At 49.1% G+C, this 18,308-nt stretch overlaps 2 protein-coding genes and 1 long non-coding RNA gene across 3 annotated transcripts in view; 1 reads left to right on the top strand and 2 right to left on the bottom strand.

The window, feature by feature from the left end:
* Rpl31 (ribosomal protein L31) overlaps positions 1-5,476 on the bottom strand; it is a 157,096-nt gene extending 151,620 nt beyond the window's left edge. The window contains exon 1 of the mRNA XM_076832943.1: positions 5,471-5,476. The gene's annotated coding sequence lies outside the window, so the exon portion shown is untranslated. The remainder of the gene's footprint in view (positions 1-5,470) is intronic.
* Positions 1-10,904, bottom strand: part of Npas2 (neuronal PAS domain protein 2) — a 153,077-nt gene extending 142,173 nt beyond the window's left edge. The window contains exons 1-2 of the mRNA XM_077105179.1: positions 10,716-10,904; positions 10,092-10,330 (exon numbers count right to left, since the gene is read on the bottom strand). Of these exons, the coding sequence (XP_076961294.1) occupies positions 10,092-10,330; positions 10,716-10,904 (428 nt within the window). The remainder of the gene's footprint in view (positions 1-10,091; positions 10,331-10,715) is intronic.
* Positions 10,905-16,810: 5,906 nt separating this feature from the next.
* Positions 16,811-17,946, top strand: LOC143380204 (uncharacterized). Its single transcript, XR_013088599.1, has 3 exons — positions 16,811-16,911; positions 17,033-17,127; positions 17,859-17,946. It is a non-coding gene; the product is annotated as an uncharacterized LOC143380204 (long non-coding RNA).
* The last annotated feature ends 362 nt before the right edge of the window (positions 17,947-18,308 follow it).

The raw sequence follows: 18,308 nt of genomic DNA, 5'->3' as shown, positions 1-18,308 counted from the left end.
AATATACTGTGTTTTAAATTGCCAGCAGGGACCTTGTCTGAAAACAATCAAGGACTTCATTTAAGAAGAAAACACCTTGCGGCTGGCGTTGACCTGGCTGGGTGTGGGAGAGTTTGATCTATGACCAGCCCATAACAGCAAGAAATCAAACAGCACCATGACTTCTGGTTTTAATAGAACTCTTCTCTCCTATCTATCGGTGTTTAGCTTTGAGGACTGACTGACAGATGAAGAAACCCAGGCTTGGGGTATGTGGGACGTGCCAAGTTCAAGTGGTCCTGTCTGGGTGCCAACCCTTTCCGCTGCAGGCACAAGCTGCCTTCATTAAACCACGTGAAAGCGTCGCTGACACACACAAGGAAAGCCACTCACAGGCTGTGATTTAAAACGAGGCCACAGGTCAGTGCTGGTCAAGGAGGACTGTTTCATAGGTATCTTAAAGAGACAGGTGGCCATGCACACAGAATGGCCAAACCCCAGGATGTCAGAAAACCCATGCGCGGCCTCAAGGAAGTAGGTGCTTAGGGTGGCACCCAAGGAACACCCAACAGGGAAGGGGACTGCTGCTGAATAGAGCTAGACAGACGCTCAGCAAAGCCGAAACCTAAGGAGATTCTGTGACGTCAGATGGCTGGCCCCTGGCCCCTGTGAACGCCTAACTTGTGCAAATAAGCAGAACATTACAGACACCGGGAGCACCCAAAGAACTGTCCTTTTAAACATAAAAACGAGAGGAACTGTTCTTTTTAAACCCTAAGCATTTGCCACCAGACACCCCATCATTTCCTAGATTTTTGCCACGCAGAGGCCAACCCAGGGCCCCTCGGTTGGCAAGCAGCAACTTTCTTGTGGGAAGAATGCCACTATCCCGGTCACAGAGACCTGAGAGAGCAGAGCTGTGACACGGCAGAGGAGAAACAGGAGTCCTACAGGTAGCTCCGCACACCGTGGGCTGTGTGCGCACCGTGGGTTCCACGGGGCAGATTCAGCTGCCGCACAGCCAAAGTATTCAATGGCATCTGTAGTGATCCCAGACACACTCCTTCCTGTCACTAAGCCATGAACCACAGCAGATAACAACTACGCACAGGTGTTTACACGGTGTTGGGTGTTGTAAGAGATGTCAAGGTGATTTACAGTGGATGGGAGAATGGATGCGGCTTTTAGGGCAATGAAGCATGGAGACCAGCTAAGCGTCTGCAGCAGGTTTCTAAAGTCATGGGAGGACAAGAATGACCCATGAATGGTCCTGGCGGTGGAAAGGCAGGCCAGGTGCTCTCCTGGCCCATAGAAGAGTCGGGTGTCATGGAGTTCCCGTGACACTCCATGAGGGGGCCCATCTGCTGCTGGGAGGTGGGGAGCTTTCTCGTTTCCTTCAGAGAACACCAGAGAATGCCCATGGGCCGGTCCTGCGTGGCTGCTGGGGACAGGGGTGCTCACAGACCCAGCCAGCGCCCAGCTTGCCGAGGGAGTTACGCGCACAGGTATGGGTGAAACGGTCAGGAATGGCGTCCAAGAGCGGTGGCTGAGCCCAACCAGGAAGCATCCTGGGAAGAGCTAAAAAAGCAAATGCAAGGTTCAGGGATCCAAGAGCTGAGTCAGCCTGCCAAGGGGTGAATGACAGCAAGATCGGGTGAAAAGGGTTAGACAGGCAGGTCAGAGGACAGTGCAAGGTCAGGAGTGAGCTACCCTAGGCAGGAGAGGCGTCGAGTTTCACGAGGGCCACCCTGAACTCCAAATCCAGGGTCTGTGTCTCCCCTGCACACAATCTCCAAAAGAGATGCTGTTTTTTTTTTTAGATCAGATAAATGTACAGAATATAGTCACAGCACGGAGATTGTCGGACCCCTGTTGGTAAAACCCGTGTGTGGGAATGAGTGGTAGCTTCAAGGAGAGAGTAAAGCAGGTGGCAAGCGCGAGCGTCATCTGGGGACCAAGTGGAAACAGGCCATCTCACTGGAGAGTGGAGAGACAAAAGCTATGGGTGGAAAGTTCCAGAAGCAGCTCAAACCTAAGCAGCTCTGTTATCTCCACTGAAATCAGCCCTGACCAGAGCCATCAAGCCAAGAGAGTCAAGGGAGTCAAGGCCCACCCCTGGGGGAAGCAGAAGAAGCTCTCTAGTTGGAGGGACCGTAACTATGGCAAACTGGTCATGCGGAGTTGCCTGGAGTGAATTCCTTTCTCTAGGAGTCACTGGGAAGGAGAAGGGGGAGAGGCCATGGAGGTCAAATCCTCCCTGACCATTGAGGGGGTCTTGGAGAGGTCACCTAAAGATGGCTATCTACCTGTGGTCACCGGATGAACAGAGCTAAACAGCAGCGGTTCTCAGCAACATTCCAGCCCCCGCCACCCACACCCACCCCAAAAGTTGGGTGTTCAAGTTTTCCTTCTATTTTTATGAGCTCTCGGTCTCCAGGGAAACAGGCATCTGTTGCGGTAACCGATGGTGACACACAGGGCCACGTAGACTGCACAAGCCCACGTGTCCAAGTGGCGAGCGCACGATTGTTGGGATCCATGGAGCAGCCAGACTGACTCCTCCCTGCTCAAAATCACCTCTGCAGCTCCCAGGCAGAGCCTGTCCCCAGGGCTCCGTCAACAGCAGGCTGATCAGAGCGGTTCACCTTCTGGCCAGCTCAGCCGTGAAGCTGCCTATTTCTAAACAGGTCTTAACCTCACAAAATAGGACAGTGGAAAATTACAGCCAACAGGTTCCAAAACGGAAAACGCCCTTGTTAACATTTGTATTTTAAATGTCCCCCAAAGATGTGTTTAAAAGATGAGCTGTCATCCTGTGACACTATTGGAAGCAGAGGAGCCTTTAAGAGGTGGGGCCTAGCAGAAGGCAGTGAGGTCACTGGGGGCGGGCCCTTGAAGAAAGACTGGGAGCCCCGCCCCTTCCTCTCTCTTTCACTTCCTAGTCGCCCTGAGGTAAACACAGCTCTGCTACCACGTGCTTTCACCATGGTGTACCATCTCCTCACTGGCTCTAAAGCAACAGGACCAAGGGACCATGAACTGAAACCTCTGAAACCATGAGCCAAAATAAATCTTTCCTCCTTTTAAATTGTTTATCTCAGGCATTTTGTCACAGCAACAGAAAGCTGACTTAATATCTGGATGTTTCTACATAACAGTTAAAGACAAATCTGAATTCCATTAAAGTGGACTCTTTGTGAAACTACCATACGAGGCCTGCACCCAAGTGCCTGTGACTACAGGCTGGATTTGAAATGGAATTAAGGAGGACCAAAATGTTCATGTCTGTATGCCAAAAATATAGATGTTAATTAAAAAAATGTTTAAATGGAGGCATTCTTATTTGTTGGGAGTCTCAATGATTTCTTTTGTCATCTCTTAGGTTATTGCAGATACGTAATAACTAACCATTCTACTCATATCAAGATATATGGGATGCTTTTGTGCAGACAACCAAGACCGAAAAGCTATGCTAGGTGCTTTACACTGTCCCCAGCAAGGCTACTGATTGATTTTGAAGACATCTTTGCCTTGGTGTCTTTTTGTCTTTTTAACATCTCCTTTCCTATCAGAGGACAGCATATGGTTAGCCTTCCCTGGTACAAGAGTGATACCTTGGCAAATGTGTCATTCCCTAAAAACAACGGCCAGTTCTTATGAGTTCCACCCATCCCATTTCCTCCCCTGCCTTCTCTAGCAGAAGTGGGGGGAAAATCCAAGAAACTGTCTTTCAGCTGGGGCTCATGTAGACACAAAGGACGTGTTTAAGTGACCACCTTGCCTTCAGAGAACGGGCTTCAGAGGCTGTCAGACTATAAATTCTGGAGCAGTTCACCATCTGATTGGACTTAGAAGGTTCTGGAAGGCCGTCTCCTTGGGGTTTTCTTGGAAACAGATCACTGGAGGGGTGTGTCTCCTAACATCATTTTCAGGAAATTTTTCAAGGTTCCTGTAAGGCTGATTGTGTCTATTTATTTTTCATGACACTCCTCAATTTCAAAGATTCCCTTTTGTGCCTTCACACATCAATGAAACACTCCCTAAACAATCACATCTGTCCCAACCCACTCCCACCCTCCCGTTTGAATCTATGCATTCAACTAACCTGAGGAGGAAAATCCTTTTTTAAACAAAAGCCCAACTGTACCAAACATGTACAGAACTTTTCCTCTCATTATTCCCTTAAGAAATACATTGTACAACTATTTACACTGTATTAGGTATTGTGAGTCATCTAGAGATAATGTAAAGTATACTAGATGTGCATAATAAGTTCTATGCAGACACCATGCTGTTTACATAAAGGACTGCAGCATCTGTGGATTTTGGAGGGGAGTCTTGGAAATGATCCCTCGTGGACACTGAGGGATGACTGTATAGGTAGTCATTAAAATTATGTTTACATGTAATTTTTGATGACTAGGGAAATAAATGCTTATATTCAGATTAAGAGAAGCAACCAGAATAAGATCTGTAAGCAGTATTATCTCAAGCATGTGAAAATGCCCAGAAAAGACTTGGAAAATGGATAATACATAGCATTAGTTAAGATGGAGACGAGGCATCCTTACATACCAAATGGGAGAAATTCAAAGGGGCAGCTCTTTTGATTGTCAATTAAGTAGCATCTATCAATATTTCAAACAGATGCATCTTTTTACCCAGAATTCCCTTCCTAGTAATCCTTGACCTAGAAAAACTTGAAGTGTACACAAAGATATAACGATAAGGAAGTTAATAAACACACGGTTGGCAGTGAAGAAATGGAAACAAAACGTTTATCAATAGGAATGAACTAAGTTATTTCCCATCCCTTCTGAATAATACTCTGCAGCCTTTGAAAATAAAGAAGTAGATGGGAAGTCATGAAGTAAAGACGTCTCAATGCCACAGTGTTGTTCTTTTTAAATGTCACTAAATATTATGCATAGAATGAGTTCTGTTTTTAAAACACATAAATGTATGTATGTAAACGCACCAGAAAACCACTAGCAGAACATACCCGGGCTACCTCTGGAGAAGGGCAGAGAGTTATGGGAGGTATGAGTTAGCATGCTTTTGGCTACAGCTAACAAAAAACCTAACTGGACCTGTTGCACATAGAAATCAAGAGCCTCAAAGTGTTCCAAAGCAGAATTTGGGGGACATTCAGAAGCTCAAGGACACCCTGACGCCACATTCTTCACCTTTGTATGCCAGCCCAGGCTATGCTGGTGGGTGACCACTGCCCAGCTCACAGGCATTAAGCCCATGTACCACACTAGGGGGGAAGAACAGGGCAGTTTCTTCTCTTGCCTCTTTTTAAGACCAGGAAAACTCCCAGAAGCCTCTGAGCAACCCACCTGACATTTTATTGGGTAGGCCTAAGTCCATATCCTCATTCCTGAGCCAATCACAGACCAGGGCAGCAGGCCCACCCAGCTGCTTGGCCAATCAGGATTTATCTTCTGAGACAGGTGGGAGAGGGAAGACTTCCCAGCATCACTAGGTTTCTGCCAGGCCAAGAGGCAAGGATGACCTGCCCGCACAGGGGAAGGGAAGCTTTTTGTCCAGAATGGGTACTGTGTTATCTGAAAACTTATATAAGATCACACCCATGCATTTTGTAATATCCAATATAAAAAATAGTTTAACGCCTAGAAGGGAGGCGAAGAAATACACCTCAAAATATCGGGCAGTCTTCATTTTTAAAATTCTTTTCTGTCTTTCCCAAACACTATGAGATGCACTTTGAAAAACAAACAAAAACCCCAGTAATTTTGAAAATCATCTTCCGCATTTAATATTTTGACCATTGATGAGTATAAAAAATTCTCTGTGAGACTGTAACTGTGACATTTTTGGTTCAGTAGAGGCAGGGAAAATCACACAGACTTGCCAGCTTACCTTTAGATGGGACTTTGATGGGGAACTTTATACTCAGGGGAGAAGAACGGATTGATGGCTTTAATTCTTACAAGTGCCCAACCAGGGAATGGACTGATTTCATTCCAAGTGGAGAGGGGCTTGCCTTTCCCTCTGCACAGTATTTTTAAGGAGTGCATGAGGACCCTGACACTGTTCTCTTCAGCGGAACCTACCGGACAGGTACCAGGCGTAGACTCAGATGAATATAATCCTGGACGGGCCATCAAGGAAGCTAGCCACAAGCTAGGGGGCTGGGGCAGAAGGAGAGGTGAGCAGCTCCCACTGGTTCTAGTTTGCATCTGGATTAACCTCCATACTTGCCTGCTTGGCAGTCCTACCTCCCCGGTTCCCTATGGCCTGCCCTGAGTTCGTGGGTCAACAAAACGGAATCTCTGATTGGTGATCTACATGGAAAAACATGTAAGGAAATGTTTCCTCCTCCTTGTTGTCTAGCCCCCTCTCTTCTGTGGACCATAAAAGCCATCGCTTTGGCTTGGCCTGACATTTACCCTTTACCCACAATCCTGGAAGCCTGGCTAGGTCAGCATCCTTAGCACTGTTTTTCTTAGAAGGATGCTTAGGTTCAGAAAAGGTAAAAAGTGATTCCGAGTCACAGAGCAGCTGAGCGGGGCATCTTCTCCAAATCCGTCTGACTTAAAAATCTGCGCTTTATTTCCTGCTAACTCACAAAGCTCTGTATTGGTACACAACAGGTCAGCAATATGGAGTCCTCCCAGGAAATCCCCTCTCCCTGACTCCTCCCTGGCCACCACCCTGCAGTGGGGCATCCCAGGACCTCTTTTTCCAGTCTAAAAATAATCAATCAATCTCTCTCCCTCTCTTCCATCTTGTCATCTCCCCAGGGGCAGACATGACCCATCTTTATTTTGGGACATCGGGGCCTGCTATGTGATACATGCCCCATAAATGTGTGCTGGACTGGATTAAGTGTATCCCAGACCCCTACTGGGCTGCGGCACCTGGAAGATGTGGACTCATTCTAGTTTGCATCAGATCAACTTCCATACTGCAATTCAGGTGAGAACTGCAGGAGCCCAGACCCCAGCCCAGGACTCCTGGATCCAGGACGCATTAAACAAAGGTGATTCAGGAGCACTGTGCTGCCCCATGCCCCTCACCCCTTACCACGGTGTTTATTCCACACCCGTGTAGGGGGCACGCTCTCTCCTTTTTATTCTAAATCATCAAATGGAACTACGTATTAAGAGCGGCAAAAGTTCAAGTGGTGTTTGGGGAAAATTTACCAGAGAAATGACTTTGCCTAAAATACCAAGCCGTCCCTAATTTCAGTCGAAGAACTCAAATTAGAAGCAGTCGTGCCTTAAAGACTGCATGAAAAATTCCCCTTTTAAGCATATGCTCATATTTAATAAATGCTTATTTAGTTCTCTAAGGTACTATTAATCATCAGGTCTAAATAGGATTGCCACAGTTAAGTACTCCATTAGCATTCAGAAATTTCTAACCTTTGGATAGTGCTTACCAACAATTCAGCTCATTTCCCACACTTATTTATTGAGCATCTATTATGAATAAGACCTCAAAGGGATGAGATGAAGAGGTGAGATATGAATGTGACAGTCCCTGACCTCTTGTCTTTGCTACAAATAGAACAAGGACCAGGAACATGCTAATCAAACATTTCTGTAAGTAAATAGTGCATCAAGTACCATTTTCGCTATTTAAATGCAAAACTCAATTAGATGTGTGCCATGATGCAGCCAATTAAACTATTGGCATAAAACAGCCAAGAATACTGAGTCACCAAGCTATTTTCAACACCTTGCAGTCTGACCTGTCTTGGGAAAGATGTCACAGTGTGCCTGGTATCAACATGGGACAGTATCTCCATCGGGTTGGAAGAACTGGCCATTCATGTCAGGAGGAAAGCACATACTTGTTTTAAAAACTAAGAAAGAAGACAGCCCTTTGGCTTTTAAGGATCAAAAGCAAGACTGAAGAAAACAACCTAAAGATGGAGATACAAAAAGTATGCACACCCATTGTTTTAATCTTAAGACATTCAAGAACTTTGAATCTCTCACTTCAGAACAAGTAAGTGTTAAGAATGAGCTATAAAGGTTCCAAGAACTAAAAATGACTATACAAAATATAAGATGGATTCAACTTGTTAATGACACATCACGTGATGTGTGTTATTTATCATTTTCATTATTTTTAAGTCACTTTCATAATGAGATAGCCAGAAATATAAAACAGGGTCCAAATTTAAAAACAAAAACAAATGAACTTGAAAACAAGGCTTTTCTATATAAAGATCAATTTTTCAGTTACCATCTGAATACTCTCTTATCCTACCCAGGAATTTATTTTTCATCATACTAATTAGTAAAGTCTCACTTGGTTCTTTTCTTGGCATGCTTCATGGGGTGGGGGGTGTTTTATTAATAACATATTTCCTCTAGAGTGTACTCCCTTCTTTCACCTCCACAGGAGTCTCTCTGGGGAGTAGTAAGAATAAAACCCTTCCTACATTTGTGCACAGTGGGACAGATCCGCAAATAAATAGAGGCATCGATTTCTGAGAAGAAAATGGCTAAACACAGCACATTTACAATTCTTCTAAGCCACATTCCACATTTCTTTGTAAGATGGAAGATAATTACTGAACGTCTTTAGGTTGCACACTTTATTTTTAAATCTTTAACTAGACTGCCACTTCTACTGGTCCTGGTTGAGCTGAAAGGAAACATTGAATTTTCGCTTTTGTAACCTAGTGGCCCAGGTCAGAGAAACTCTTCAGCATTACACTTATATTGATTTGGGGATTATTTTAAAAATAAATTGGGGGGTTATCTTTGGCAGACGTTTTCCTTTAAGGAAATCTGAGCAGCAGAAAGATAGAGCTAGTATGTGCCCTTGAATTTGAAGGGTGCCTTCCAAGCAAGGCAGCTCTCTTTTTAATGCAAGCCATAATTAGTTGGTCAGTTCACCCCGGATGGGGACTTTGGTTGCTGTGAAAGAGACAGAGGTGTTGACAGAGCTGAGTTTGGCCGGTAACTGGTTCAGAATTAATTTCCTGGGAAGTCCGGATAGGAAAACCCCTCCTATTAAGGAAAAGAAGGTTTGGGCTCTAATGATTCTGACCGACTAGCTCGCCTCGGCTGATTCAGTAATTTCATAACCACTCGGTATTTTACCTGTAAAGCAACAGGCTGACCACGTTAAGGATCCTGGGGCGGATACCAAAGCAACCGGTAAAGAGGAAACGCTGCAGTTCTCCCCTCTGGGACCCCTCCTGAACACCTGTTGAACGCCAGGGCTTTTAACTTTCGGAACCGAGGAGAGGTTTTAAGACTTAGTGGGAGCTCCTGTGTATATTTTAGGGTTTCCATCTTGCTTAATCAACAAAACTGGTTACTAATTATTTATGAATCACAGGGATGAAAACAAACTTTCTTACCTTGAGCAGTTAAGGAGCGGCAGGCTGAGAAGTGAGGCTGGTTTGAATTTGGCCCCTCGGTACCTGTCCCTTCCTCAGGCTCCCCACCCCGCGTGGCTCCTCGGGAAGGTCAAAGGTGCGCCCCTCCTCCGTCCGGGGAGGGGGCACACCTCCCCACCAAGCAACGCGCTGGCATCCAAGCTGGGGCGCTCCCGGCCGCCAGACGACTCGCCCTCCAAGCTCACAGGACCCGGTACCCAATCCAACCCAGAACCAGTCCCGATCCAGGGATCGGGGGACACCGCCAGCCCCTGCCTGGGGCTCGCACGCCGCACTCTCCAGGGGTCCCGGGCTCCCCACGCTTCAGGGACCCGGTGGTGCGGCTCTGGGAGGGCAGCGCGCAGTCTTCAAGTCTGCCCTCCGGAGACCCGGCCCCTACCCACCACGATCTACCCTCTTCAAACCCCTTCCCCCCAGTTCTGAGGTTTGGGGCGCCTAGTCCTCTGCCTCCCGCAGCGAGACGCGCCCGGAGCCCACCACCTGGGCTGTCGCTGTCGCCCAGCAGGACGCGAGGCTCGGGGCGACCGAATCGTGTGTGCGAAGGGGAACCCACCTCCCGGCGCCCTGGGTCCCCGGCTGCGCAGCCTCGCGCCGCCTCGCGCCGGAGCGCCCCTCCCGGGCCCGCGCGTGCCCCGCGCTGGTGAGCAGGTGACTGAGTCCGGCGACCCACGCGCACGGACTCCCGCCGCCGGACCCCGCGCTCTCAGGGGCAGCCCCTTACCTCCGAGAGGGCCGGGGCGGCCCCGCGGGGCCGGACGCGGACTGGGCCGGGAAGACGCGCCTCCCGCCGCCGCTGGGAGCCCAGGCGGCGAGCGGGCGCGGCGAGCTCCTCCCGGGCGGCGGCGGGAGGCGCTGCTCTCGCTGCCGCCGCCGCCGCCGCCGCCGCCGCTGCCGCTGCCGCGGGTCTCCAAGCTGCGCGGCCGCCGCTCCTGGGCCGCCGCCGAGCGGGTCCCTGGGCTCCTGCGGGAGGCCGGCAGCTCGCGCGGCAAACTCTTCCGCACGCAGAGCCGCGGGGACAGCCGCCGCCGCCGCTCCCCTCCCTGCTCCCTCCCACCTCCTCCTCCTCCTCCTCCTCCTCCTCTTCCTCCTCCTCCGCCTCCTTCGCTGTGCAGTCGCCACCGGCGGGGTCCCTCCTGGCCGAGACCCGGGCTTCCCCGGGGGGGGGGGTGGACACCCGCGCGCCCCCAGCAGCCGCCGGCCCTGCGGTGCCGCGAGGGACCCTCGGCCCGGTCCTGCCTGGAGCGCGGGGTCGGGGCTCGATCGGTGGAGGGGGCGCTGTGCTTGGAGGTGAACCCGGGACCGGGGAAGCCCGCGGCTGCGGACCTGCCGGGCGAGGTCCCGTTACAGTTGTCACTGGGGGCAGCGAGGACTCTTTCGTCCCCGCCTCCTGCAGACCCTCATGGCTCCTACAGCCATCCTGCTGTCCCACGTCGGGGTGGGGGGTGGCGAGCACGCGACAGTCACCCCCCCCCCCCCCGCTGATCTCGAGGAGCCGGGCTGTATGAAGTCCCCGACCCCGGGGCACCGGGCGCATCTCTGCGGGGACCACCACGATAGTCCCCCGGAGCGGCGGAGGGCGGGCGGGGGCAGGTGGGAGGTGGGGGCCCAGAGAAATGTGGGTGAACACTGTCCACTTGAGGTCAGCAGTAGCTGCTGCAGAGAAATAATGAGTGCCTCTTCCAGGACCAACGTAGCCCGTCCGGAAAATGGGTCAGGGATGGCGAGGAACCAGCCGATCGTCCCCACTTCGCAGGCAGAGCCGAGTGGGGCGGGGGCGGCGGCCCGGAGCGCGCCCTCGGAGCCCGGCGCTGCCTCTCCCTCCCCTCCCCCGCTGCCCTCCGCTCCTTTTGCACCAGCGCAGGAAATGTTCCACTGACCTACATATTTTTCCAAACATACGTGACCTTTTTTTTTTTTTTTTTTTTTCCCTCTGTGGGAGGAGACAGGCGAGAATCCAAGAAAAAGAGAAGCTGGAGAGGCAGCAAGGCGCGCGAGGAAACAGGAGGCTTTTGACCAAGCTCAGGCCGACACCGAGCCGAGACGGCGGCGCGCACGGAGCCCCCAGGAGCCGGAGCTGCTGCTCGCTACTCCGCGGGGCTCCGAGAGCGAGTGGGCGAGGAGGGGGGCGGCGCGCCCAGCCGAGGTCCGGAACGGCGGCGGACTTCCCCTCAACCCGCAGCCTCCGCCGCCCCTGCCCGGAGGCGGCGACCACGGCTGGCACCTGGGCCAAAGCCCCCGGAGGGAAGAAATCTCCGCCCCCTGCCACAAAGGTCACCCTGACATCGCTTAGGTCCATTTCCTGGCGCCGCGCTCTGGGACGTCCCTGGGTCACATCCTGACCAGGGACCCTGGAAAAGAAAGCGCCCCCTCTACCTCTAGCCCCCTCTCTTTTGGTCCATACTCTATTTAGTGGCCAGGGGGGTCTCCTAAGGCCCTGGCCCAGAGTCAGCCCCTGCAGGGGACGAGGGGGGCGCTCCCCACGCGGCTCCAGGGCCTAGCTGTCTCCCAGGCTCCCCGAGTTCCGCAGGCCCTCTCCCGCGCAGACCCGACCAGAGCGCCTTATTTGGGCATGCAACCCCACACCGTCAATTAGATCAAAACGCTCACACAGAGCTCCTTTTTCCCCCCTGTAAAGTAGGTCATTCTCTTTATTTCCCACTTGTATTATTTTTGTCTAATTCTCCTCCCGAAAAATAATCAGCTGTAAAGAGCTTTGAGCATCCTAAGAGCCGCCGTTATTCTTGGGCTTGCTCTGACTTGGAGGGCTTTTCAAGAAAGAAGAGGCATTTGGCCACATCAGGAGTTTGAAGTTCCTCCCTTTCCAAAAGGAGAAAAACATTTTTAAAAGAAATTTTCATTTTATTCTGCTTTATGTTTCCCCCCCCATCCTCCTCTCCTTCAGGCAAGCAGGTTTGACCCTGCCCTCAAAGCAGGGCTATGACCATCACTGGCTGAAGGATGAGGTTGTGTAAGAGAATTTAATGAATTTAGAGCCACCTTCCTCCTCCTCCTCCTCCTCCTCCTCCTCCTTCTCCTCCTCCTTCTTTGCTTTGAAAGAGATTCCAACTGCCTCTCCTTCTCCCTTAAGGAACTTAAACAGTCGCTAAAGGATCTCTGAAATGGTGCATCAAATAATTTTGCAGTGCAACAAGTATTTTTCCTATGTCCTGTTTTCAATCTATTGTCCAGTAATGCGGTTTTTGCCTATTTCTCACAGAACTGATGTGTAGGCGGTTGTTGTGTGCTTTCCAAACTCCAGCCCATCTGCTAGTGCTAATCCCACCCCGTAGGAAGGAGACCTCTCTGACTTTAAGACCTTAGACTACAGGGTCCCCAGAGGGACCTCAGATCTAGAGGGGAATTGCAGAGGAAGGTCTACCTCCCGTTCATTCCCTGCATGACAGTTTGGTTCTTTTGACTGACAGTTGTTGAAGGGTTGCCATGAGTCAGGCTGGGCTTGGCCTGGAAAGGATCAAGGGAACATTGGGGCAGTTTCTGTACACAAAGGGTTTACAATGTTGAGACAGGGATAAATATGAGCTAAATAGGGCAAGTGCCAGAGACAAAGTGCCAAGGCAGTTCAAAGGAAGCTCTCAGAATGGGCTTCTTGGAAGAACTGGAATGGGTGCTAGGATTTTTCATTAACCAGATAATAAAGCCAACCTAGATCCTAATCTATGCAAGAACCATTTCAAAACTGCATTGTCAGTTATGAGAAACTGTCATGTGGTCCCAGTCATTAGCCCTTTGAAAGAACGTGACTTTATTGATTGAGTACAGCAATGATGTCCCCAAGGAACCCCAGATATTTTTCAAAGAATCAAAATGGCAAAGAGACTCATTTTTTTTTTTTTTATAGTCCCTGGTCTCCATCTGCAGAGGTCTAGTGAAATAATGAAAAGTTTTCACAGTCTAATCAGATATTCTTTTCCATAACAGAAGTTGAATCTGTGGCATATCCTGATTTAAAATATTTATCCAATTAATTTCTCAACATCAGTGTTGGGTGGTTTATCAGCGTCTGTTCTTACTGTTACATATGGGTGAGAATGTGTGGGCCACGATCATAACTACAGTCAGGAGGGTCTGGGACCCACTTTGGTAGCTTTAGACAATAAGAACAGAGTTCACACTGGATAATATCACAGTTTTTCTAGGATCTATTTTTCCTCCGTCTTAACTTAAAATTCAGAGGAAACCGAAATACAAAAGCACTATCTGTTAGGTACAGTAGCTTTATGCTAGAAAAGGAAAATGTAGCCACGGCGGCGGCAGAAGGTAAGGTAGGCAGGAGAAAGCAGGAGCAAGAGGCCTCAGGACCCCAAATTGGAGGCTCAGAAGCCAGGGCCTATGAGCACCGACTAGTTATCAAGAATGTCCACCCTTGGGGCTCAATACAAGCTCAGTCCTGGGTCGATCCTCAGCACCACACATAAATAAATAAATCAAATAAAGATATTGTGTCCAACTACAACTAAAAAATAAATATTCCTTTTTTTTTAAGGCTCATAAATAAAAAAGAAAAGAATGCCCACCTTCATGTTGCAAACCTCAGGGTCAGAATAAGAGAGTCCTTGTTCCTCAAAAGCTTCGTAGGAAAGTTCAGGATCCAGCAGGCGGTCACCAGGGCCTGGGGATGCTACGGGGGACAATCAAGGCCTTGTGCAGTCTTCTTGGTAGAGCTGAGACTTGACTTGATCCATGCCTATCACATCATGTGGTCAGCAAGCTAAAGAATGGGTAATGGGCGTGTAGGACCCAGGGAGGAAAACTGGGCTGGAGGGATCTGAAGGTGACTAAGTCCTAGAGCCCCTGTTAGTGTCCCACCAGTTGACTGCAGTGCTTCTGAGCATCACAGGAGAAAATACTCCATGTGTGTGTATTTGTGTGTGTGTGATTGTGTGAGCATGTACAGGCCTGCACAAACACACAAGTTAGTAAAAGAGGAGGTGACGCTCTGGTCAATACGGGCACTTGAGAATGATATTTTTTTTATATGTGAGTCCCTTGAGAAAGCCCTTCATATCCATTTTCTCTAATAAGGAAGCTGAATTTTTGGTCCCATTGACGTCTCTTCTAAGAGGATTTTTTTTTTTTTTTTAAATCAGACTATGTTTTAGAGCAATTTTAAGCTCACAACAAAACTGAGCAGAAGTACAGAATTCCCATGTTCCCCATCTCCCACAGATCCCCACTTTCAGCTTCTCTTACACTTGACGGACCTGCATTGACAAGTTGCTGTCACCCAGAGCCCCAAGTGGCCCTTAGCGTTAGCCCTTGGTATTGAGCATTCTGTAGATTGGGTTCAAGGTTTAATGACATGCACCGCCCTTAGAGCACCACACAGAGCTTCATGGCCCTTGGTTCCTTTGTCCTCTACCTCTTTATTCCTCCCTTCCCAATCAAGTTTTGCCTTTTTTTTTTTTTTTTTTTTTGGTAGCAGGGGATGAACCCAGGGGCTCTTAACACAGAGATACATCCCCAAAATATATTTCATTTTGAGACAGGGTCTCCCTGAGTTGCTAAGGGCCTCACTAAGTTGCTGAGGCTGGCTTTCAACTTGCGATCCTCCCGCCTCAGTCTCCAGAGCCGTGGGGATTATAGGTGTGCACCACCGCGCCTGGCTAGTTTTGCCTTTTCTAGAATGTCTTCTAGTTGGAATCATACAGTGCATGATAAGCCTTTTCAGATTGGCTTTGTTCACTTAGTAATCTGCATTTAAGTTTCCTCTTTTTTTTTTTTTTTTTTTGGTGGCTTGATTTGATAGCCCATTTCTTTTTAGCACCGAATAATATTTTATTGTCTGGACAAGAGGACTTTTAAAATGATATCGTGGTAAGTAATACTTGCAGTAATAAAAGGTGACATTTATCTAATACTTAGTTGCCAGGTGTTTACATCACCTCGTTCCATCTTTGCAATGTCCTATACAGAAGTGATTGATTATTTCCAGTTGGCAGATGAGGAATCTGACTTAAAGAGCCTCAAGGTGCCCTTAGTCACTTGGGAAATACGCGGCAGAGAAGGGCTTGAACCTGGCTTTGATGACTGAGGAATCTGAGCTCCCTCCAGCCAGCCCTCCCCTTGGACATGTCCCATGTGGTCATGGCACCTCTCATCTCCACAAGGGCTTGTGGGATGACACAAGCTGCCAAAGCAGTCCTGCCACGCCGCTGCACTTCTCTTGTCTGTTTGTCCTTCTCTCAATGCATGGGTTATTAATATCTTTACTCCATTCTTAAAGCAGCTGCCTTCCAAGTGCTTGAAATAGAACCCTGGGATGAAGGACTGGGGTGGGCAGAAGAGCAGCACTTGATCCCGATACCTGATGGAAGGAAATAAAGTCCATGGGTCAATATGTGCATTATTGGCATCTTGGCATCTCACCAAGGGGCTCTTTGGACTCTGGCAATCGGCTGGATGGGAGTGTCCTTGGGTAAACATGTGATTTTCAAGCCACCTCAGGTTGGGTTCTGAGGTTGGTTGCCAGTTCCTTTCATGAAAGGTTGAGCTGCCTTCTCTTGACCCCAGAACAGGGAACCAGAGCAAGCCAGCCCAAAGAGGGTGTTTGGCTGAGCTGCTACCTCTGGTCATCTGGCTGGTCACTGTAGTGGCCAAGGATGCAGTGTTCTTGCTAGAGGGAGGGAGATGGTGGGCATTCTGCCTCCCACTGCACACTGAGGGCCATTGCAAGTGACCCTGGGGACCGTGGAGGGGATGTTCAGCAAATGCAAAACAGAAGGGAAGAAAAGTGTTTTGTGTTCATGGCGCCAGGAGCTGGGCCTGGGGAGGAAGGTGGGAGGGCAGCGAATGTGGGTGAACTGTGAAACCACCAGAAGGATGAGAGGTGGTTTCTCCAGCAATTGGCGAGGAGGGGTTCAGGAGGAATTGTGGAGTCGGAGCTCCAGCTCCACGGAGGTAGAAGAAACCGCTTGACTGCGTGGGGCGTTTGCTCCGAGCTTGCGTTGGTGGAGGCGCAGACCAGCCCGTGCAGACATGGGCTTTTCCAGCAAGTGCAAGGAACACCCCTTGAGAACAGGGCACAGCCGTGCTGACACACAAGTGGCCGATGTCTTTGCCTGTGCTTGGCTCCTGTCCCGTTTAACTCGGCTCTGAGAGCCACTGTGTTTGCGCCTCGGTGCGTAAGAACGCATATGCGCAAAATGGGCATCTTGAGTTCCTTTCCCAGCGCGGTTTCCATTTCTGTCTCATTTTGAAATTCTCCGACTCCTTGCGATGCTGTTTGAATAGTTAAGTTTCTGCACTAACAATTGCATAATCTGCCCTGTACTTTGCCCAGGAAGAACATCTAGTGATATGAAATTCATTACCCATAGTTCACTTGAAGTGAAGAGCTAATTATAGAAAAATGTTCTTGGAGGAGCTATTTATAGCCCCTCCCCGGGTAGGCCGCACACTAGCACTTCCTGCACGGGCAAGCATTATTTGATCAGCATGCTTTGTTGCAAGATTTGGGTGAGAAGGGAGCTTTTCTCAATGGCTCCCGGGGAGCACTCGTGTTGACAGTGAACTAGCTTTCGGTAATGGGAGTCTTGTTTCCTACTGCCCTTTCCCGCATCTCTTCCTTCCCCTGCCCGTTCTCTCTGTCTGTTCTGTAGCTCAGCCCTAATCAAGAATATTTAATAACCTTTCTAACCACAGAATATGAATCTTGTAAGAAGAAAAAAGGTGGACTTCCAACCCACAGAAGGGCTTCCGGGTTCCTTGCTGTGACCACCATGACAGAGGCTTTGCAAGTGAGTTGTGCAAAAGAAACTGGAGCCAGTGGAGAGCAGCCATTGAGGAATGGAGCAGGCACCTCGGGAAAATGGTTGGAGCCCAAAGGAGTGGTTTGGAGGGTCCTTTGAGGGGCCTGGTATTGAGTGCACTGGTTCAGTGGCACAGAAGTGGGCATTCTGATGTCTGTCTTTCTCTCTCTCTCTCTCTCTCTCTCTCTCTCTCTCTTTCTCGGATTGGATTTCTTTCTTTCAGGGGCACCTAATCACGGAGCATATCACCAGCTCTATATTTATATTTTCTTTAGAGACAGGGTCTCGCTGAGTTGCTTAGTGCCTTGCTAAATTGCTGAGGCTGGTTTTGAACTCGCCATCCTCAGCAAAAGCGAGGTGCTAAGCAACTCAGGGAGACCCTGTCCCTAAATAAAACACAAAATAGGGCTGTGGACATGGCTCAGTGGTCGAGTGCCCCTGAGTTCAATCCCTGGTTGCCCCTGCCCCCCCCCCCACAAAAAAATGAAGTTTAAGTCCTGTGATACCCACAGAGACCCGTGATCCCTGTACCTCTCACTCCCCAACAGTGGGATCCAGGAGAAGGTTCCAGTAACCACTGGGAAGTCATAGTGATCTGGCCCCTTCCTGGGCCGGGCCTGGGCTACCAAGGAGGCTGGACTGGCCGGAACAGGCCCCTGCCTGATGTGGGAGCTGTGCCTGGGATCTTGGGCCCATTTACACCCTTCTTGTGCACGCAGCCTTCGTCCCTCCTGAGAAGAGGAGCCGTTAACCCTGCTGTTGATGGAAATGCTGTTCTCACCCCAATAGGAGGAAAAATGCCCAAAATATGTTGAATGGATTTTTTTTTTTTTTGATACTTAAAATCATTGCAAGTGATTTTCTGCTTCCAAAAAAGAAATGTTGATAACTTTTCCATATGGTAGTTTTCTGCTATGATTGTTAGTGGCTTGGCAATTTTTAATATTAAATTCCTAATGGTAAGCAGAATTTTATCCAGTTTTAAACCCATGAGACCAGTTAGGTTTTCAGAGAAAGAAGTCCTTATTTTGTCTTTATTTAGATTAAAAAATGTGTCTGTCTCCATCGGCTGCTAAGGTTGAAATGTTCATGTTGCCTCCAAATTATTTTTCTTAAAAAAATTTTTTTATGACTATGTAATAATTGAACATGTGAATTGGGCACAGTGG

The sequence above is a fragment of the Callospermophilus lateralis genome, chromosome 14, assembly GCF_048772815.1.
Source record: "Callospermophilus lateralis isolate mCalLat2 chromosome 14, mCalLat2.hap1, whole genome shotgun sequence".
In the NCBI taxonomy this organism is placed as follows: domain Eukaryota; kingdom Metazoa; phylum Chordata; class Mammalia; order Rodentia; family Sciuridae; genus Callospermophilus; species Callospermophilus lateralis.
Note: the sequence above shows the minus strand (reverse complement) of the source record. Positions and strands in the feature narration are given on the sequence as shown.